The sequence below is a fragment of the Pholcus phalangioides genome, unplaced genomic scaffold (genome assembly GCF_987345545.1).
Source record: "Pholcus phalangioides strain wild (caught in Gottingen) unplaced genomic scaffold, Ppha-v1.0 ptg000024l_1, whole genome shotgun sequence".
NCBI classification, from domain to species: domain Eukaryota; kingdom Metazoa; phylum Arthropoda; class Arachnida; order Araneae; family Pholcidae; genus Pholcus; species Pholcus phalangioides.
This window is the reverse complement of record NW_028301616.1, coordinates 9252478-9271846: the sequence shown is the minus strand read 5'-3', so window position 1 is coordinate 9271846 and position 19369 is coordinate 9252478. Positions and strand designations below refer to the sequence as shown.

The 19369-nt window shown below is 34.3% G+C and overlaps 1 protein-coding gene across 2 annotated transcripts in view; it reads right to left on the bottom strand.

The window, feature by feature from the left end:
* dop (microtubule-associated serine/threonine (MAST) protein kinase dop) overlaps positions 1-19369 on the bottom strand; it is a 57529-nt gene that overhangs the window by 11599 nt on the left and 26561 nt on the right. For both annotated transcript variants that reach the window (XM_089250991.1, XM_089250992.1), the window contains 8 exons: positions 19017-19087; positions 18721-18837; positions 17729-17839; positions 10600-10827; positions 10287-10444; positions 8857-9002; positions 8371-8705; positions 6712-6923 (listed from right to left, as the gene is read on the bottom strand). In XM_089250991.1, the coding sequence (XP_089107117.1) occupies positions 6712-6923; positions 8371-8705; positions 8857-9002; positions 10287-10444; positions 10600-10827; positions 17729-17839; positions 18721-18837; positions 19017-19087 (1378 nt within the window). The remainder of the gene's footprint in view (positions 1-6711; positions 6924-8370; positions 8706-8856; positions 9003-10286; positions 10445-10599; positions 10828-17728; positions 17840-18720; positions 18838-19016; positions 19088-19369) is intronic.

Here is a 19369-nt window from a genome sequence, read left to right as displayed (position 1 = left end):
ATTATGTTGTACGAAGGTGGCAACACTTCAAGGGAATGGCAACATGCCGGGAATCAGTTGTAAATATTGTTCCGTAATAAATTAGTTAAGAATTATCGTTCAGCTCATGATTCACTACAGAAACAGCTCATAAAGTACAATAGAGTTGGCGACGAGTGAAAAAAAAAATCGGAAATGGCAGACATAGACGATCTAGTAACCGTTTTAAGTAATTTCATCTCAAAGCTAAACAAAACTCATCCAGCACCTTCAACCAGCATCAATGTGAAAACGCTTCTTCAATCACAATCGATCTCGTTTGAATGCTACGACAACGCTAATGAATGTTTCGGTGAATATGTACAAAGACTCGAAAACTACTTCCAGCTCAAAGGACTCACAGATTTAACAGCAGACATCGCCGAAGCCAAGAAAATGGTGCTAATCAACTGTCTCGGATCTAAGTACTATCACCTGCTTTCCAGTCTCACTTCACTTGATCTTCCTTCATCAAAGACGTACGACGACCTGCTGAAAATCTTGAAAGATCATCTCTGCAAAAGGGTAAACATCCTGATGGAACAACACAAGTTTCTTTGCCGCACACAATACCCAGGTGAGCCGATTTCGAATTACATCGCTACATTAAAAGAACTTTCGAAAACCGCAGAATTCAAATCTAGTTATGGAAATGGAGTGCTCAAAATCTGTTATCAACCTCATGCTACGTGCTCAATTTATACAAGGATTACATGATGCTGAAATCTGCGAGAGAATTCTACAAGCTGAACTGACGAAACACTCGAAGTCGCATTAGCGATTGAAGCTAAATAAGAATATGTGTCCAACTGATTTCCGTCTTGGTGAGTGAAAGGTTTGTGTCAGTTTAATAAAGAACTTTACAAGAGCAATTACGGTTTCAGTGTGAATAAAATTGTGCAATGTAATAACAACGGGAGTTCGCGACAGATCGGCAAGTCAGAAGAGAAACCTCAATTTGAAAGACATCGGGTTAGAAAACATGTGTCTCCATTGTGGAAAAAGCAACCAGCAGACTCAAAACTGTCGAGTGAAACACAAGCTCTTACGCCAGATTTGCTTCAAAAAAGGTCATATCAGTAGAGTATGTATTACAGAGCTTCTGAAACGGAAAAATAAAAATACTGTTCAATATGTGGAAAACCCAGATCACTTTCAAGTAAGCTAAATTGTTGATATATGCACTAATACTGCTGAAAAAAACGATAGAATATTTGGCGTCATCTAATTAAATGGGAAAAATTGTCGTTTCGAATGTAACTCTGGTAGTCGTGTGTGCATCATGAACATAAGTGACTACAGGTGCTTAAACCTAAATCTTCCAATCCTGAAAATAAATATATTTTTCCGAAGTTATACAGGTGAAATTTTTAAACCCATCGGATACGTCAAAGTGACTGTATGCTACAATGCTAAATCCAGTGAAGAATTATACCTTGTCAATTTGAAGAGAGAACCTATATCCTTGGTTGAAATTGGATGCGTAAATTGAATATCAACATAAATGACATTCATGATTCCACAAGTGTCAAGCATATACCTATGTGTGCTGAAAAAGATCTGTTCCTAGTATTGCCAATGAATTACTCTGATGTTCTTGAACAAACAGTGGGCAAGATTCCAGATTATACATGCTCCCTGAAATTGAGGAAAGATGCCAAACCAGTGTTTGTTAAGCCACGTCTAATACCATATGCTTTGCGTGAAAAAGTTGAAAAAGAACTGGATAACTTGTGAGATCAAGGGATCATAGAAAAAGTGGATCATTCAGAATGGGGAATTCCACTTGTCATCGTGCCAAAATCTGATGGTTCTGTAAGACTTTGTGCTGATTATACAAAGTGACTGTAAACAATCAACTTCATGATGCCAGACACCCAATACCCAAGATTGAAGACATATTCAACAAGGTACGTGGTGGATCATATTTCTGCACCTTGGACATTCACAAAGCATACCTGCATTTAGCAGTCAATGAAGACAGTGCAAAAGTTCAAACAATCTCTACACATCGAGGTACCTATTTGGCAAAAAGATTGTTTTTTGGTATTAAAACAGCACCGAATGAATTTCATTCTTTCATGGATCAGTTTGTTCAAGATTTAGATGGAGTAACTGCATATTTTGATGATTTAATTATACAAGGCAAGACTTATGAGGAATGCACAACACACTTGCTGAATGTTCTAAATAAATTATGAAAATATAATTTGCATGTAAATATCAACAAATGTAAATTTTTTTGAAAAAAGTGTAGAATACCTTGGACATATGATAACTTCTAAAGGACTGAACAATTCTCCAGCTAAGATTCAAGCCATTCAAGAAGCACCCAGACCAAAAAATTTTGACGAATTGAGACAATTTTTGGGCTTAGTTATGTATTACTCAAAATTCATCAAAAGTGCATCAAGGTTACTTCACCAACTAAATATTCTTCTCAGGAAAAGAATTCCGTTCAACTGGACAGCTGATTGTGAAGCAGCATGGATAAAAATCAAGTCTGAAATTGCTAGTGACCAAGTCCTCATACCATTTACTCCAGAACTTCCGGGGACTTTGGCTACTGATGCTAGTCCACATGGTCTATCCAGAATATTATCGCATATTATGCCTGATGGAAGTGAACACCCTATTGCATTCACTTCAAGATTGCTAACAGCTGCCGAGAAAAATTACAGCCAGCTCGATCGAGAAGCTACAGCTGTATATTGGGTATGCAGAAAGTTCTATGATTACATCTTCGGTCGAAAATTCACATTGGTAGTGGACAATAAACCAATGATGACTCTCTTGCATCCAGAGAAAAAACTTCCAGCATTGTCAGCTACAAGAATGTTGCGGTATGCACATTCCCTTTCCACTTCGACTATGACATCAAACATCGAAAATCATCCAAACATGCAAATGTAGACTATTTGTCGAGAAGTCCCTTACCATTGACAGATGTACAAGTCAACACTGTTGATGATGAATATATCCTTCAAGCATCAGTGATCAGACACATATCCACAGACACTTCTTATATCCACATATCCACAGACTTCTGAAGAAATCCGAAAAGAAACAGAATTGGATGATGATCTTCGTGAACTAAAGAAAAATGTGATGGGAAGAACTTTATATGACCCAGAAATAACATTACAAGAAGGAATTCTACTTCGAGGACAGCGTGTAATAATACCTAAGACACGTCAACCAACCATCCTTCAAGAACTACACTCAACTCATTGCGGAATAGTGAAGATGAAAGCACTTGCTCAAAATTACTGCTATTGGAAGAATGTCGACTCTGACATAGAAAGTCTAGTGAAAAGTTCAAGAACTGTTGTGACGTCAAGATAAACCCCCAGAAAGTTCCAGTGCACAATTGGGAAAGTCCAACAAGAAATTGGCAACGTGTTCACATGCGGGACCCTTCATGGAACATTTTCGCTTACTTGTCATAGATGCGAAGTCTAAATGGCCAGAAATCTACTACATGAAGAAAGCTCCAGATTCTGCTATTACAATTCATTTCCTGCGAGAAATATTCAGTCGGCGTGGACTGCCAGAAATTCTCGTTAGTGACAATGCTTCAATTTTCAAATCACAAGAATTCATGGACTTCTGCAAACAAAATGGTATTCAACAACGAATGAAAGCTCATGGTCATCCCTCAAAAAATGGACAAGCAAAACGTTATTGCCAAACCCTGAAGACAAAACTGAAATGCATGGAATTCGAACGAGGAACACTTCACGAAAAATTATGTAAACTACTGTTTCGGTACAGAGCTACACCTCTTTCATGTGGAAAGGCACCAGCAGAATTATTGTTGGGAGAGAATCTCAGAACAAAGCTAGATCTCCTCAAACCTACAACTCCTGAGTTATACAAGAACAATGCAACACACAGCCGGTCTTTGACAAATTTTTCAAGGAAGGAGATAGAGTACAGTCAAGGAATTACACTCATTCAAGCCTATGGAAGTATGGAACTGTTGTTCAACGATTGGGTCGTGTTCATTACCTAGTTGAACTAGATGATGGATACATTATCAAGAGACATTTTGAACAGCTTTGACGGTGTGAAGTCAATCGACCGCCTTCTCCAACTCCTATTCGACTATCTATTCCTGTGAGACACTTCCCTCGGAAGAAATCTGTCACTTTTAATGATCATGTAAGTCAACGAGAGATTCCTGCAATTTGCCAACACAAGACTTCATCTATGGTAGATGCTTCAACTGAAACAGAGCAAACTTCAAATGCAACTCCTCGATCAACAAGAACTATTTTTCCTCCAGCTCAGACTACTCAACTGAGATGCTCAACTCGCTCCAGAAAACCAGTTCAAAGATTGAACTTGTGACTGTTCAAATGTTGATTCTTGTTTATAACTTTTGATTGTATCGTTGTATCATTAATCATCTCTTAATTTAGTGTGGAAGAATTGTTATGTATCTGGCAACACCAGAAAATAAGCAGTATTATGTTGTATGAAGGTGGCAACACTTCAAGAGAATGACAACATGCTGGGAATCAGTTGTAAATATTGTTCCGTAATAAATTAGTTAAGAATTATCGTTCAGCTCATGATTCACTACAGAAACAGCTCATAAAGTACAGTAAACTTCCTGTATACAGGGTGATTCCATAATTCCCCTTGCCATATTTTACTGGCGAATCGTTGATCCTGGAGCCATATTTCCAATTTAAAAAAATGTCCAAATAACATGTAGAACTCAGATATGTCATGTTGCACACACACAAGTGGTTGTATTAATTATTAATTTTATTTAAAATTAAAAAAAACTTTTTAGACCATGTTCAACTTCCAATCATAAAGTTGTTGCCCTGTCTCTAATGAGGCCAACAAAAATAATTTCACAATTCCAAGTGCAATATCATCTGAGATATTTGAATTAAAAAAGGGAAGTTGGAAAAGAACAGCATAAATCAGGGAAAGAAGTGTTGTCTATTATTTTATATATGCTCTCTGTTTTTCCCCCTAACGGTTCTCCATTTGTTCGAATTCAATTATGTCAGTGACTATTGCACTTAGAAACGCTGAATTTTTTTTGTTGGCACCAGCGGAGACAGCACAATAACTTTCTTCTTCAGTTTTGAGCCCAGGGTGTGAATATAAAAAGTTTTTTTTCAAATTTTAATAACTATACAACCCCCGGCAACATAAATGATGTATTAGAGAATTCCACACATTTTATTTGGGTAGATTTTCTAATCGGAAATATTCCTCCAGAATCAACGGTTTGCCCGTAAAATGCAGCAATGGGAAATTATGGAATCCCCCTGTACAGGAACACTTAGATTATTCAACCTTTCTTATCAGGAACTCTCCGTTAATCAGATTGTTTCCTAGGGAAAACTTTTTTCCCCCAAATGACCAGGAAAAAAAGTCTCTTTCTCCTGTTGAGGAAAATGGAGATGACAATGAAAGAAGAGGACTTATGCAGACCTGCCAACCTTACTTGGAAATTTGTCCTACAATTGACCCCCTTTTTTAGGTAACAAAACGAAATGTCTCTCTTTTTTTTTTTTTTCTCATACATGGATCCTGATAATACAAAAAAAAGAGGTTGATTTCCAAAGTTTCTCTATTTTTTCATGCCTTTAGCCTCTGTGTGTTGTCCGCAACATTGATTTCCTAAGATTCTGATAAAAACATGGTCAGGTAAAGTTTTTAAAAGGTATTTTTTGACACCACCGATAAATCATATTCATGAACATATAATATATTGGTGGTACAACATAGGCCACCAATATACCATATACGGCCATACTGCTACTGAGAAACCATTCATGCACCTTGTAAACATTCCTCTAAAGAAGTTTTAACAAATTGGTACATGCCAGAATGTTCTGTGTAACTAGCGAATGTTTTTTTCTGAGAAATGTGAGTTATGATTATTCAAGTAGCATTGAAAATCTGTCTTCTGAATTCTAAAGCAATAATTCAGCAGGTTATTTTGCCAGTGCACATTTATTTTGTGTGAATATAGACTGGATCACCACTTGTTTCGCATGCATAAATATTACAAATAGTAGATATTTTTTATATAAACACAAAGGCCACAACAGGCAAATCGCCCAACAAGGTGGCTGGAAAAAAAAGATGCCAATAAAAAATATAGATGTCAACTATAACCAAAATAAAGCAACCCAATAATAAAAGCATATATTAGGAAAGAAAAATCTAATAATTAATACTATATAAATACACTGTCCATAAAAAAAAAAGATTGTGGTAACAACTTACAACTAAGTTAAAAATAATATTGTATAACTTGACCTTGAATGGACTAAAGTAGTACTATTATTTCCTGCCAATGAATTCATGGATTATATATTAAAAATACATCTGAGTTTCCAAGTGTGGATTTTAGATTGTTGTTGGTTATTTGCTGATTTCTTTTCTGAGAGGTTGAATTAGAAATTTTCAAAAATAATCACCACAAAAAAAATTATTTTTCAAAAATATCAGATGGAGAAAATAGATCAACGTTCATTTAATTAAACATGGCAAACAAAAAATTTCTCATTCCTTAATATTTCATTAGTAGCAATGCAAATAGCTATAATAAATTTACATGTGCTGAATTATGAGTAGCAAAATTTGCATACATGAAATTATGTGCAGGAAATTATAGTGCTCGTACTTTTTTGCCTTATCATACAAAATATATTTTACCATAACTAGATGATGCATGGTGTACACATCAGAATCTCCATAATACACCCGTATGGCTCTCACAGTAAATCCAAAACCTCTCGGACCTTTTCGAACAATTATTGGAGGTTTCAACTGAGCGACTAGAGGGCTCAGTTCTCTACTAGGCGAAGCGTCTCTAGAGCTAGTACTAGATCCCCCAGGGGATCCTATTGGCGGAGGTCCATAATCATCTAAGGAACAAAAAAACAATATATTGTGTAAAACAACCACTTGTTAAAAGTTGTTTCCAGAAGTATCAGTGATCCTAGACAACTATTTTCCAGTAATTTTGCCCTTCTCGACTTTTTTGAGGGAAAAAAGTCATGCTTTTCTGTTTTTTCAATGAAGCTTAATTTAATTTATAATCTTTATTAAAATCAGGAATGAAGATAGTTTGCATAATTTAAAAATTATATATTAAGTTATATCACAGGATTGATTAACTGTTATGATTAAGAAGAATCTATATTTTCATAGAATTGTTCTTTGAAGATAATGTAAATCAATTTATGTTTATTGTCTAATATGGGATCTTCCAGAATAGTAATATGGCATACTTGGTGGACCTGAAATATCTAAACGAATTACAGTTACCAATTACAGTAGAACTTCAATCAAGTTGGATACATAATCTGGACTATTCCTTCAAGATTTTTTTTTCTCTCTCTCAAACAAGAGGGATTTTTAAAAAAATTTCTTCACTCGAAGTAAATGCATATATTATGGATTTTTCTATTACATCGGATATATTTCCTTTCATTTTTATACCACATTTTGCCAATGTAATGTTGGGATCATTGCGATTTTCAGGCTTCTGAGAAAGTGGAAACACTGATGGCCTCTGCATGTCTCAATAAATGTGATTAGTCAGAAAATCAGCTTTTATCAAAAAAGATTTTCTTCATTTCTCCACACTGTACAGTTAACCTTAATGTTTTTAGAATTTTTCTAGCACTCTATTATTTTCTGAGATTATCTAGCTGAATATTGTATAAAGAATATGGAATCAGAAAATCTTGAATCAATTTTATCAAATTTCTCTTAACAAAATTCAACTCATTTAGTCATTGCAATGTGTATGAAAGCATGGCATAGTCTGCAAAAGCAGTTAATGTTTAAAAGTATCCAAACGATATAAAAGTTTAAAAGATCACAACGACATAAAAGTTTAAAAGATCACAACGACATAAAAGTTTAAAAGATCACAACGACATAAAAGTTTAAAAGATCACAACGACATAAAAGTTTAAAAGATCACAACGACATAAAAGTTTAAAAGATCACAACGACATAAAAGTTTAAAAGATCACAACGACATAAAAGTTTAAAAGATCACAACGACATAAAAGTTTAAAAGATCACAACGACATAAAAGTTTAAAAGATCACAACGACATAAAAGATCACAACGACATAAAAGTTTAAAAGATCACAACGACATAAAAGTTTAAAAGATCACAACGACATAAAAGTTTAAAAGATCACAACGACATAAAAGTTTAAAAGATCACAATGACATAAAAGTTTAAAATATCACAAATCAAAAACCAAGATTGTATACAATTTAAACTGATATAAGCAAATATGTTATGATATGAAAACATTATATGATTAATCTGCAATGCAAAACAACTCTCACCTGCTGGGATAATAAGGGACAAACCAGACACCGATGCAGACTTGATCACTGATCTTGCTGTATGCTTGGTGATGGGTGAAACTGGAGGAATAGATATGCGCCCGCTAACTACTGGTATGGGTGAGCTGTGTTTTGCTGATTTTGGGCTTGTTTTTGCATCAGTTTCTTCTACGGGGGACAATTCCTTGAACTCCTCCGTTTTGTCACAGTCTGCACTGATAGAAAATCTTGGCAACATATCTTTAGGTCCATGATGGGACTTTCTAATGATACAAGCAAAAGGCTTATCAACTTCTCCTTCGAAACTGCTGTTTGCCGAAGTTGATTTTCCGCTCCTGTTTAAAACGTATTAAAACCAAAAAAAAATTTAAGAAATATAGCAAATGCAGGAATAGAAACACTTGCCCAAAAAAAACACAGTCATAATGCTCAAATCAAATTTACAACATGCTGCAATCGCAGTATTGCATCACATGACCTACTCACATATTGAATGATAAGAATAAGTCTCGTGATGATCCATCTTCAGGAGTTTCAGCAAGACTTCCCATTTGTGAATTAGGACTTTCAGAATGATCTGAATTGTTAGAATCAGATCTATTATACGATTTCCTTATTTCATCTCGGGAATGCTAAAAAAAATTATCACTTCAAATGAGATAACAATAAAATTATCTTTGATTCATACTGCGATAATACTAAGTATGCATAAGATATATCAGGTGTTAATTAATTAGGTGTTATATTTTTCATATCAAAAGAATTCAGTGTGACATATAGAGGGCTCAAAAGAAAAACAGTGAAAGTCAATTTTCTGAAAATGACTTTCACATTGCAAGTGCGTCTTCATTATTAAAACTTACAGTTGACAAAGCACTCAAGTTGCTATCTTCATATTGCAACAGCGGATAGTATCACTTATACTGACCACAGAATAAACAGATCCATTATAAAGGTCATTTTATAACATTTTTAATGTTCATTGACTTACACTAATTGGCTTTTGACCCCCCTCCATACACAGATCTCCCAAATTGTTAGTATAGTGGATATCTCTGCAACTGTTGACTTTAGAGACAAACTTTGACCTACAAAAAGTTGTCTTCACCTGTGAAGACATTACTCAAAATGTCTTCACAAGGGCTTATATACATTAAAAAAAATTGAATTACCTTTTTTATGTATAAATTTAATATTTTTAAATGCAATATTAAGTGGCATATTTGACAGGTTTTTAGCATTGGTTAAGTTTGTGGTTTACATATTGTGAAATGTAAATCAAATTCAAAGTTGTGAAAATTCTGTAATTGTGAAAATAATTGTCACAAAAATGTAACTGTTATTTATTGTGAATAAAATAATGAAATGGTTGAGTTCATTCTCTTTATGTACAGTCCCTAAAAATGGTAGCCTTTGCACCAATGAAAACTTGCCAACACAGTGGTAAATTGCCAAAACAGTGATTTTATATATTTCATATAGTGATAAATATTCCATTAAAAAAAAATGCAACTTTTTGCCAGTGACTTTACAGAGTGAGATGTACATTTAAATAATTAGGACTTTTTAGCACATGAAGGGACTGTATAAAAGTTAATTCATATTCTTGCATATGATCCTTCAAACAAATAATAAGATTTCAAGTAACTGCACATCATTTGAAAATTTTTTGTAATTGAATGTTCCCAAAGTCAGCAGTTGCAGAGATATCTGCTGTTCAAATAATTAGAACAACCCATATAAATACACAGCTTAAAACCCAACACATTTTTTCCTACATGATAAATTTTTCTTGGTGTGGTTCATACACAAGGGCTTATCTTCTGGCAATTCATATTACATGTCTTTGTAACTTCATTATACTTATAAGTTTCTTTTCCTTCTTTTTAAAAAAAAAACTTTTCATAAATATTAACCTGTAGCATATGCTCCTCTTCTAATTCTTTTTCTACTCGAGAATAAACTTTTCTGAATCTAGGGGAACATGAGGAGAAACTACTAAAAACTGCATTTTCATCCTGCTCTTCCATATCCTCAGAATCCTCTACCTCGTGGCAATATCTTTCGGCTCGAGCTAGAAAAATCGAGAAATAAAATATAAGAATTTTATCATACAGAAATATTTGTTATATAAAAGCATTTGGGACTTACCACACTGGTCGTTATATCAAGAATCAACTGCATATTTATTCAAGAATATCTTTATCCAGAATTTCTAAAAATAATTACTGTCAAAATAACTGGTATCTTCTTCATTTTCTAGATCTGGTATGAACTCTGCTTTCTGTCTCAAAAGAGCATTCCAATCCACTTCAAAAAAGAAGCAATGTTCTCTAACTTCATGCGCACCACTAGTTCCCAATCGATCCAATGGGTTCTGCTGCAGCAACTGTAGTATTATATCTTTAGCATCTTCTGGTAATGGATAGTCATTCTGATCGGGCCATTCTAATTCATCTACATTAACAAAAAAATAAATACTGTATTTTCATAGTGAATACAGTAAAACCTCATTATAACAGATCTATCATAATGAATGTCACTTATAACAGGCAGTTTAAAAAAATTCATCATCATAGTTCTCACCATACATGGTCCACAACTGAAATAAATGATTTTCATACAAAGGCTGTCCCAGCAATTAAACACCAGATTGAACATTTTAAAAATTCCAGAAGTAGTAAAAGCCCCGGTTCTTTTGATAATGCACAAACACGTCTGATAAAGGCAAACTCTGCAGTATAGATAAGATCAAGCTTATGTTCCTGCCACCCCTAACACAACATCTGTGTTTCAGTCATGAACAAAGGTGTGATCTACACCACAAAGCAGCTGTGTGAAAAGCAATTTCTTGGTGAAACCCTAGAGGTTCAAGAGCCATCCGCTAATGAAAGACAGGAACGGACAGGCTCTTTAAAATTTAGTCATACAAGAACCGATCCACAATTTACAACTTCGCTGATGCTGTGAAAGTAATTAAACAATTAACATGAGCATGGAAACAGCTTTTGGATAACGAAGAAACAATTCCAGAAGTAGGAAATTGTGAGACAGAAGACTACAGTGACACTCGGCAGAGAAGAGAAGAGAAATCAGTTTCTGTGGATGTGGAAGCTAGGCTTGAAGCAGACGCTGGCTTCCAGATTTTGGTGAAAGGAGGAGAAAGTGTAATTGAAGAAGCAAAATCTTCAGAGGACAAGAAAAAAACAAGATAGGAAATACTACTTTGCCTGCAATTGAGGTGAATGAAATAAAATGCCATTTAAATTTTGTTATTCAATACCTTGAACAAAAAAACATTGGAAAATGAAAACGTGTTCGTATATTATGAACCCTTATGGCACTTTCATCAGTTATTAACTGAAGAAATAAGCAGAAAACAAATTATTTTACCAAAATCAATGAATGAAAACAATCAATTAAGTACACAATATATTCTGACCTGTACCAATTCTTTGGAAGTTCTTCAGAGAAATGTTTACAAGGTGCATGTGAGGTTTAGTAGTAGTAGCCTTAATGAAACTTAGATCAACCTTGGCAAAATTCAACAAAAGTAGTTGAAATTATCATCAGCACTGTTAAACTTTTGCAACTTCTGGTATTTCTTCCAGTTTGGCAATAATAATACTGTGTAGAAATGTGCTGACCTGATTTTTTTTATGACAGGGTTCCTACAACGTTTGACTGAATGATTTCCCTGACTATCAAATAACTGACTATTTTCTAAGACATTAAATTGATACAATATTATTGCTCCCAAAAGTTGCATGCTATGCAAAATTACTTATTTAAAAAGAAATAAAAACAGCCCATCAGGATTTACATTTAATTAGGGCAGAGCAAATGTTACCTCTTTTATCAAAAACAATGAATGATAGCACTCAAACATTCAACTTATTAGACATGGATAATGATTTTTGCTTGGCCAAGATCCATGAAATCAATAGGTATCTGAATTTTATGCTGAAGTGAACTTGGAAAAAAGTGTTGTTTTCTGACTGGGAAGTTTACCTCGGCATAATATCCAGATATCCTATTGATTTCATTCAACTGTTTAATTTTGAGATTATAATTTTTGGATTACAGCATTAGCCAGCATGCTAGAAAATAAGAGTTACTGATTCTGAGCAATTCTTAGATGTCTGGACTCAAGAATTGATTGAAGCTACCGGCTTGAACCTTGTTTGTTTCTCTGCTCCTTAGTGTCTTAGGGTTTCATTTCATTTGTTTTTCTTTATTCAAGTAGGTCAAGCTTCACATTTTTTTTTCTCTTTACAGCAATTTTGATTTCATATTCATTCTCATATAGCTATATATTACTTCTAAATTAGAAACTCTAATGCAATTTGATTAGTTAAATTGGAGATGCACATAGAGCTGCACAGTATTTTTTTTATTCCTTGATCAAGTGTACAAGATTGGATTGAGTAGTGAGATTTTTTAGTATGCAAAAAATGTTGCAAAAATTCTAAAATTTAAAACAATTTCAGTCAATTGAACGAAGAAAACTTATAAGTATAACTGAGGTTAAGTAAAACTGGAGCGAATAACTTGCAAATAAGATATATTTCACGAAATCCAGAAAAAACTGATGTTTCATAGCTAATGATAGTTCAGAAAAAAATTAACTTATTTCATATTACTTGATATTAATGTATTGAATGAATTCAGTGATCTTTGTTCCTCCCCTCCCCCATCATTTAAAATCTGGTGTTCAACTTTTATTAATAAAGTGAGCAAGAGTGGATGAAAAAATCAGAAAGGCTAAGAAATAAGAGGGAGAAAGTGAAGGATGTCACTCAGCAAAAAAAAAGCGTAGTACAGTGGGGCCCCAGTATTCGCAGTTTTTTTTTTCCTTTATTGGAAATTTTTTTTTTGACAACACACAGTAATCGTCGTTCACATGTTTTATTTACAAAATTTGAGTTGTGCTTGTTTAGGATGGCTCGTTCTTCTGATGCTGCTGATGCTGTGAAAATGTAAATAAAAGTGAAAACTTAACAAGAAAAATTTGATATATTGACTTTGTTTGGCGAAAGGCAATACCTGCTGTGGTCCGCCATTACGGAATCAACAAATCTAGGATGAGGTATATCAAGAAAAAGGAATCTCTGAAATTCATTGAGTTGTAGCTGCACCCGTCACAGTAAAAACTTTGCAGCACCTACGGGATCCATGTGTTTCTTGTACAGAAAATACAGTTTTTTATGGGTACAAAAATTGGTATTATAACAGAAAAGGCGAAAAAAATTACTCTTCCATAAGGAAAGCGCTGGTGAAAGGTCTATTTCATCAGAATTTTATGCAAGTAAAGGTTGTTCCATAGGTTTAAGAAACAATTCGGATCACACAATGTAAAAATCACTGGCGATCAAGCCTCTGCTGACCAGGAGGCAGCTAGAAAATTTCCAAAGACTTTGCAAAAAATTATTGATGAGAAGGGTTATGCACCTCAGCAGGTGTTTAATGTTAATGAAACTACACTATTTTGGAAGAAAATATCACAAAGAAATTAAGCAAGAGAAAAAAAAACGAGCTCCTGTTTTATGCCAAGTAGAGATAGACTTACTATGTTGTTTTGCGCAAATGCGTATGGGTACATGATAAAGCCCACCATCATTTTCAAATCTGGGAATCCATGAGTATTGAAGGGAAGGATAAACTAAAGCACTCAGCATTTTGAACGAACAATAAAAAAATAGGACTATGAAAAAACACTTTTCCTGGATTGGTTTAAACTGTGTTTCGTTCCGGAAGTCAGGAGGTACTTTGAGAGTGAATACATGATATTCAAAGTTCTTTTGATACTGGATTGACCGAGAAAGAATTAATGCAGCTGACTGGTCCTGAAACTGAAGCAATACCAGATGATGAAGATCAAGATAAAGAAGTAGAAGACAAATTCACCACAAGTAACATAGCGGAAGAGCTTCGCAAGCTCAAATCATAGATTCCACTATGGTACGTTCTTCACCATGTAGAAAAATTGCTAGAGGAAGTCTTGACAACAAACTCCAACATAATTGATGATATGAAAAAGGCAACACGGCAAACAGAAAAATCATAACGTTCTTTCAGAAAACATCACTAACAATTGCTGCACCCTCTTTTACATTCCCTTCTACCTCTGCGTCACTCTGCTCTTTCTCATGATGTTCAGTAAATGAGATATACCAAAAAACTGATGGTTTTGGTTATTTGTGGTCACCCCCGGAATGTAACCCCCGTGAATACGGGATCCGACTGTATTATAAATATGGAAAAGAAACTAAATAAATAGAAGTGTGTGTGTGTATATTTTTTTTTCCAACCACAATGTTTTACAATCTCTTGAAGAAATATTCTAGTGTTTTCGGAATTTCCCAGACTTTCCTGTCTGATCCCTTACAATTTTTTCCCCCGACTTTTCAGGTTGTGGGAACCCAGTATGAAGATGCTAGCACCCGAGTGGCGTAGAGGTAAGATGCTTGTCTTCTACTATGAAGGTTGCCGTCAAGGTTCATGGGTTCGAATCCAGCAAAAGAACACACACAGAAAAAGTTCTTTGTAACAACAGTCGGGAACCTTTGGGGAATTTGCCAAACCTGCCTCTATCTCTTAAATTTGAAACATGTTTATACAGTTGTAATTGTATAATTTTTAATAGAATTTATGTTTTCTTACCTTTTATAACCGTACACGGTTGATTTAATTAATCTGTGATATTTTCATTGCTCACATAGTCCAGAAAAATGTGCGATCCTGATCACATCGCCATTTTAAATTGTTGTTACCATTTTTATTTTGTGAAAGTTCCTATAAAAAAATCTATTGTCATTTATTTATGTAAATTAGATGTTGTATTTTCCTATTGATTGTGCTCTGATGTGTATTTTTCTGAGATGGTCGGTCCCAGGAGTTGGATCCTTCCGTACTTCCTTTATAGGCATAAATATCCGGAGTCACTTCGCATTAGCTCGCATTCATCCTCGCTTTCAACTCAGAATACATCAGTTTAAGTGAAGGTGGTCGCCTTTGGGTGAGTCATCCGAAGTATGAAATAGTTTGTCTCACTGGTGCTTGCACATCACCGGCTGGTTCCGGATCCATCATGCCTCCTCTCTAGTCAATCGTTGTCATCCCGGTTCCTGTCATCGTTCATCCGTCCGCCGTATGGTTCCGCATCGATCATTGCTTCCAATCATCACCTCGGCCATTGAGTTTGCAGCTCTTGTCGCCACGTGAGGCTTCATCTCGGATCGTGACCTTCCGTCAAGGTCAATGACGTCACGGCTCGTGTGACTCGAGAAAGATCGTCAAACTCCTGCAGTCAGACTAGATTGATGAGACAACGGACTTGCATTGGTGTACGGTATGAATTTGAGAAATAATTTTGTGATAATTCTGTTAATTGTTAATCTACTTAATTGTTGAAAGTATTAATAAATTTACTTATGTTAAAATCTAGAAATTCTTTTGAAATCATTTGTCTCTCTCTTATTGTGTATAGATTGCACCGATTTCGCCAGATCAGAATCCTGGGTAGTTATGCTGGGTTGTAGCATCTTTACCTATTGACCCTGGGGCAATCACCAATAGATGGCGCCTTCATTTCCACTCAGCTCCACTAGTTGGAAATTGCCGTATGGCAATATATGACTAGAGTTGGTGTACAGTAAAGTAGTACGAAGATGCTAAATTTTTTAATGAAAAACAACAAAGGACAGTTCACTATGTTTTGAATCATACTTCATGTAGAAACAGTTCATAGGACAAGATAATGATTTTGGTGTGCAACAACAGTTGTAAAATTATGAGCTACCCGAAGTTGTATTAAAGGAATAAATATTTTTATCAATGATCAAAAAAAGCATAAAATCAACTTAATAATGACTTTGTTGAAAATTCTTTGCAGGAACATTCTGCATTGGGAATGTGTAATTTGAATAAGCAAAATAACTGGGTTGAGGAAAAAATAGGTAATGTAAGGTAAATGATGATTGTGCAACAGTAAAAACAACTAGCATTGCTTCAGCTATTAATGTACAATAGAACCTCTTATAACGAATACCCATGGGAATAAAAATTTTGTCTGCTAAAGACTGTCTATTAATTAATGGATAGTACAATAAATTAAGGCCAATCAGAATATTTAAAAAAGTCTGTCAATGGGAGGTGTCCGCTATGGGAGGTTTCACTGTATATACAGGTTGATTACTCAAGTCCCTTGGTCAAAAATTACTGGTGAACCGTTGATCTTAGAGGCATATTTCCAATTAGAAGAAGTATCCAAATAATGTGTGGATTTAAGATTCATATTGCAAGGGGTTGCATAGTTATCAAAATGGAAAAAATTAACTTTTTATTTGGTCATCCTGTCTTGTGTCTGAAAAAAAAACCAATTAGAAAGCTGATGCTGTCTCTATCCCGAGTCTAACAAAAAAATTATTTCTAAGTGCAATATTTGTTGAGATATTTGAATTAAAAACTTCACTGAAAAGGGCAAGAGCAGTATAATGAGCTTGTTCATTGGTTTATGCAGTACTTTTCCTCATTTTGAGATTATTTTCAAATTTGAATATCTCTGCAAATATCGCACTTTAAAACAGATTCCCCGTCTCCCTAGGAGAGACAGGGCAATAAAATAATCGGATTTTCAGGACAGGATGAGCAAATTAAAAAAAGTCAATTTTTTTTATTTCAATAACTGCACAAATCCTTGCAATATCAATGACATATCTGAGGTCTACATGTTATTTGAATACTTTTTTTAATTATGAGTATGCCTTAGGATCAATTGTTTGCCAGTAATTTGTGGCCAAGGTGCTTAAGTAATCACCCTATATATTATTGTTCATGTATATATGTATACCAACCAATTCACATGCAGAAAATAAATTGAAATAGAGATGCTGAACCAAAAACACTTCAAACCAAGACAAACTTTTTTAAACAACATCTCAAATCATCTTCCACATTTTGGGCTCAGTAATATATGGCACTACTGTGCTACCTAGCATATGCTATTATAAAGATCAGTTCCTGTTTGATAATAGTATTGCTCTGGAAAAGTGAAACCCAGTAGTACACATGTGAGTGTGTGTCTACTTTTATGCATGTTCAGTTATTTATGTAGAATTTTGGCATTGAAGTTCAAATGTTCCAACGCTACAATGAAAAACAATATTGTTTCCCATTTTGATTTTTTAAAAAATGGTTTATACGTTACAATAATAATTTCATAATTGATGACAAAAGTTCCGAATTCACGCATTTATTCCCTAATTTGTGAACTCAAAGGTAAACATGCAAGCAACTCATATTTAGTGTTTTCTCAACAAAGAAATTCACAACATAAAAATATGGAACAGTTATTCACCATTTATGACATGAGCGAAAAGTTCTTCTGGGGTCTCACCAAAGAAAGGTACACAGCCAATAAGAAACTCATATAGTATTACTCCCATAGACCACCAATCGACAGGCTTACCTTAAATTAGGAAAATGAGCATGATTTTTTATGACATCACATCAAACATATGATTGACAAAAATATTATTTGTAAATTGTATGGAGAAATGGAAATTCCTTGCCCTGCCGAGAATACAATAAAGCAGAACAACAATAATAAAGCAAGCAGAAAAACGCAACATGCTGACAATTTTTGGAGACATTACATGTGAAATTTTTAAAGGATAAATGTTTATAAACCAAGAAAGACTTGACATATTGGAAAAAAATAAGAGGCAGCTAGATTTCTTAGGTCACAAGCATGGTTTTGTCTGAAGAAGACTGGTCCTGAATAATGTTCATTCAACTTTTGCTAGACTTAATTACCCCTCTCCATGTAGAAAGATGCATTGCCATGAAATCAGAAATTTTGTGTCCTCCTTAGATTCTTGAGTCAACAATTACAAATAGAAAATTTTAGGTGACAAAACTGATTTCCTAGTTGTCATGGTGACTTGGCTCCTAGGATTTGTCGAGTCATATATTAGCCCATTAGCATGCTGACCTGGGATCCCACTCGGATTCATTACAAAATCTCAGCTCCTGGTTAATGAGCACAAAAGAGAAATTACACCTGCATGAGAGTAACAATTACTATTGATAAGGACTGAACATAGCCTTTGTGAGCTGATTTATGCATGTACACATACATCCCATTATAGGCTGGGCAGAGAGGAAAAAATATAAACAGACGAAGATTCATAGCCAATCTTTAAGCCCAGTGAAAAGATGAAATTTACACTAGAAGATGAAAAATTTGAGAAAATATAATTCTACACAAAAACTCATAAAAAATAAAAAGCATAATATCAAGAAAATTTATATCAAATTATGTATGGATAAATAAAAAAAACAATTTACCATATCCCTGTCGAAGAATTACTTCAGGTGCTATATATTCTGGAGTACCATAGACTTGTTTGTCTGTGAACTGTTTTGTTTCTCTATCTAGATACCCTTCATACAAATTTGTTGCCACTACACAGGAAAATCAAGAAAATTTTATATAAGGGTGGAATCATGCAATAGAAAATCATAATGGTGTTTGGGGAAAAAAAACTAACTATCACATCAAATAGCCATCAGCACCAAAGTTGAATATTTTGTTCAGGTATTTAGATACATATGCATGGTAAACTTTGGAAGACTTCACTCACAATTCATCAGCCCCACTTTAGATAGACCAAAATCTGTCAATTTGATATGCCCCATAGACGTGACAAGAAGGCTAGAAAATAATTTTAAAGTATTATAACGGAAAGAAAATTCAATGAAATTAAAAAAATAATCATTTGTCACAAAAAAAATGTATGCAATAATTTTATCTTATATATATATATATACGAGTACATTATGAAACATTTAAAGTTTTCCCAATATACAGTTCAATTCCCATGTATCAAACTTAAATTTTTGATACCTTGAAATAATGTTAATGCTATAATGCAATTTCTAATTAAAAAATATTGATTTCAAGATATCGAAGTTTACATTAAAAAATGTTACACTC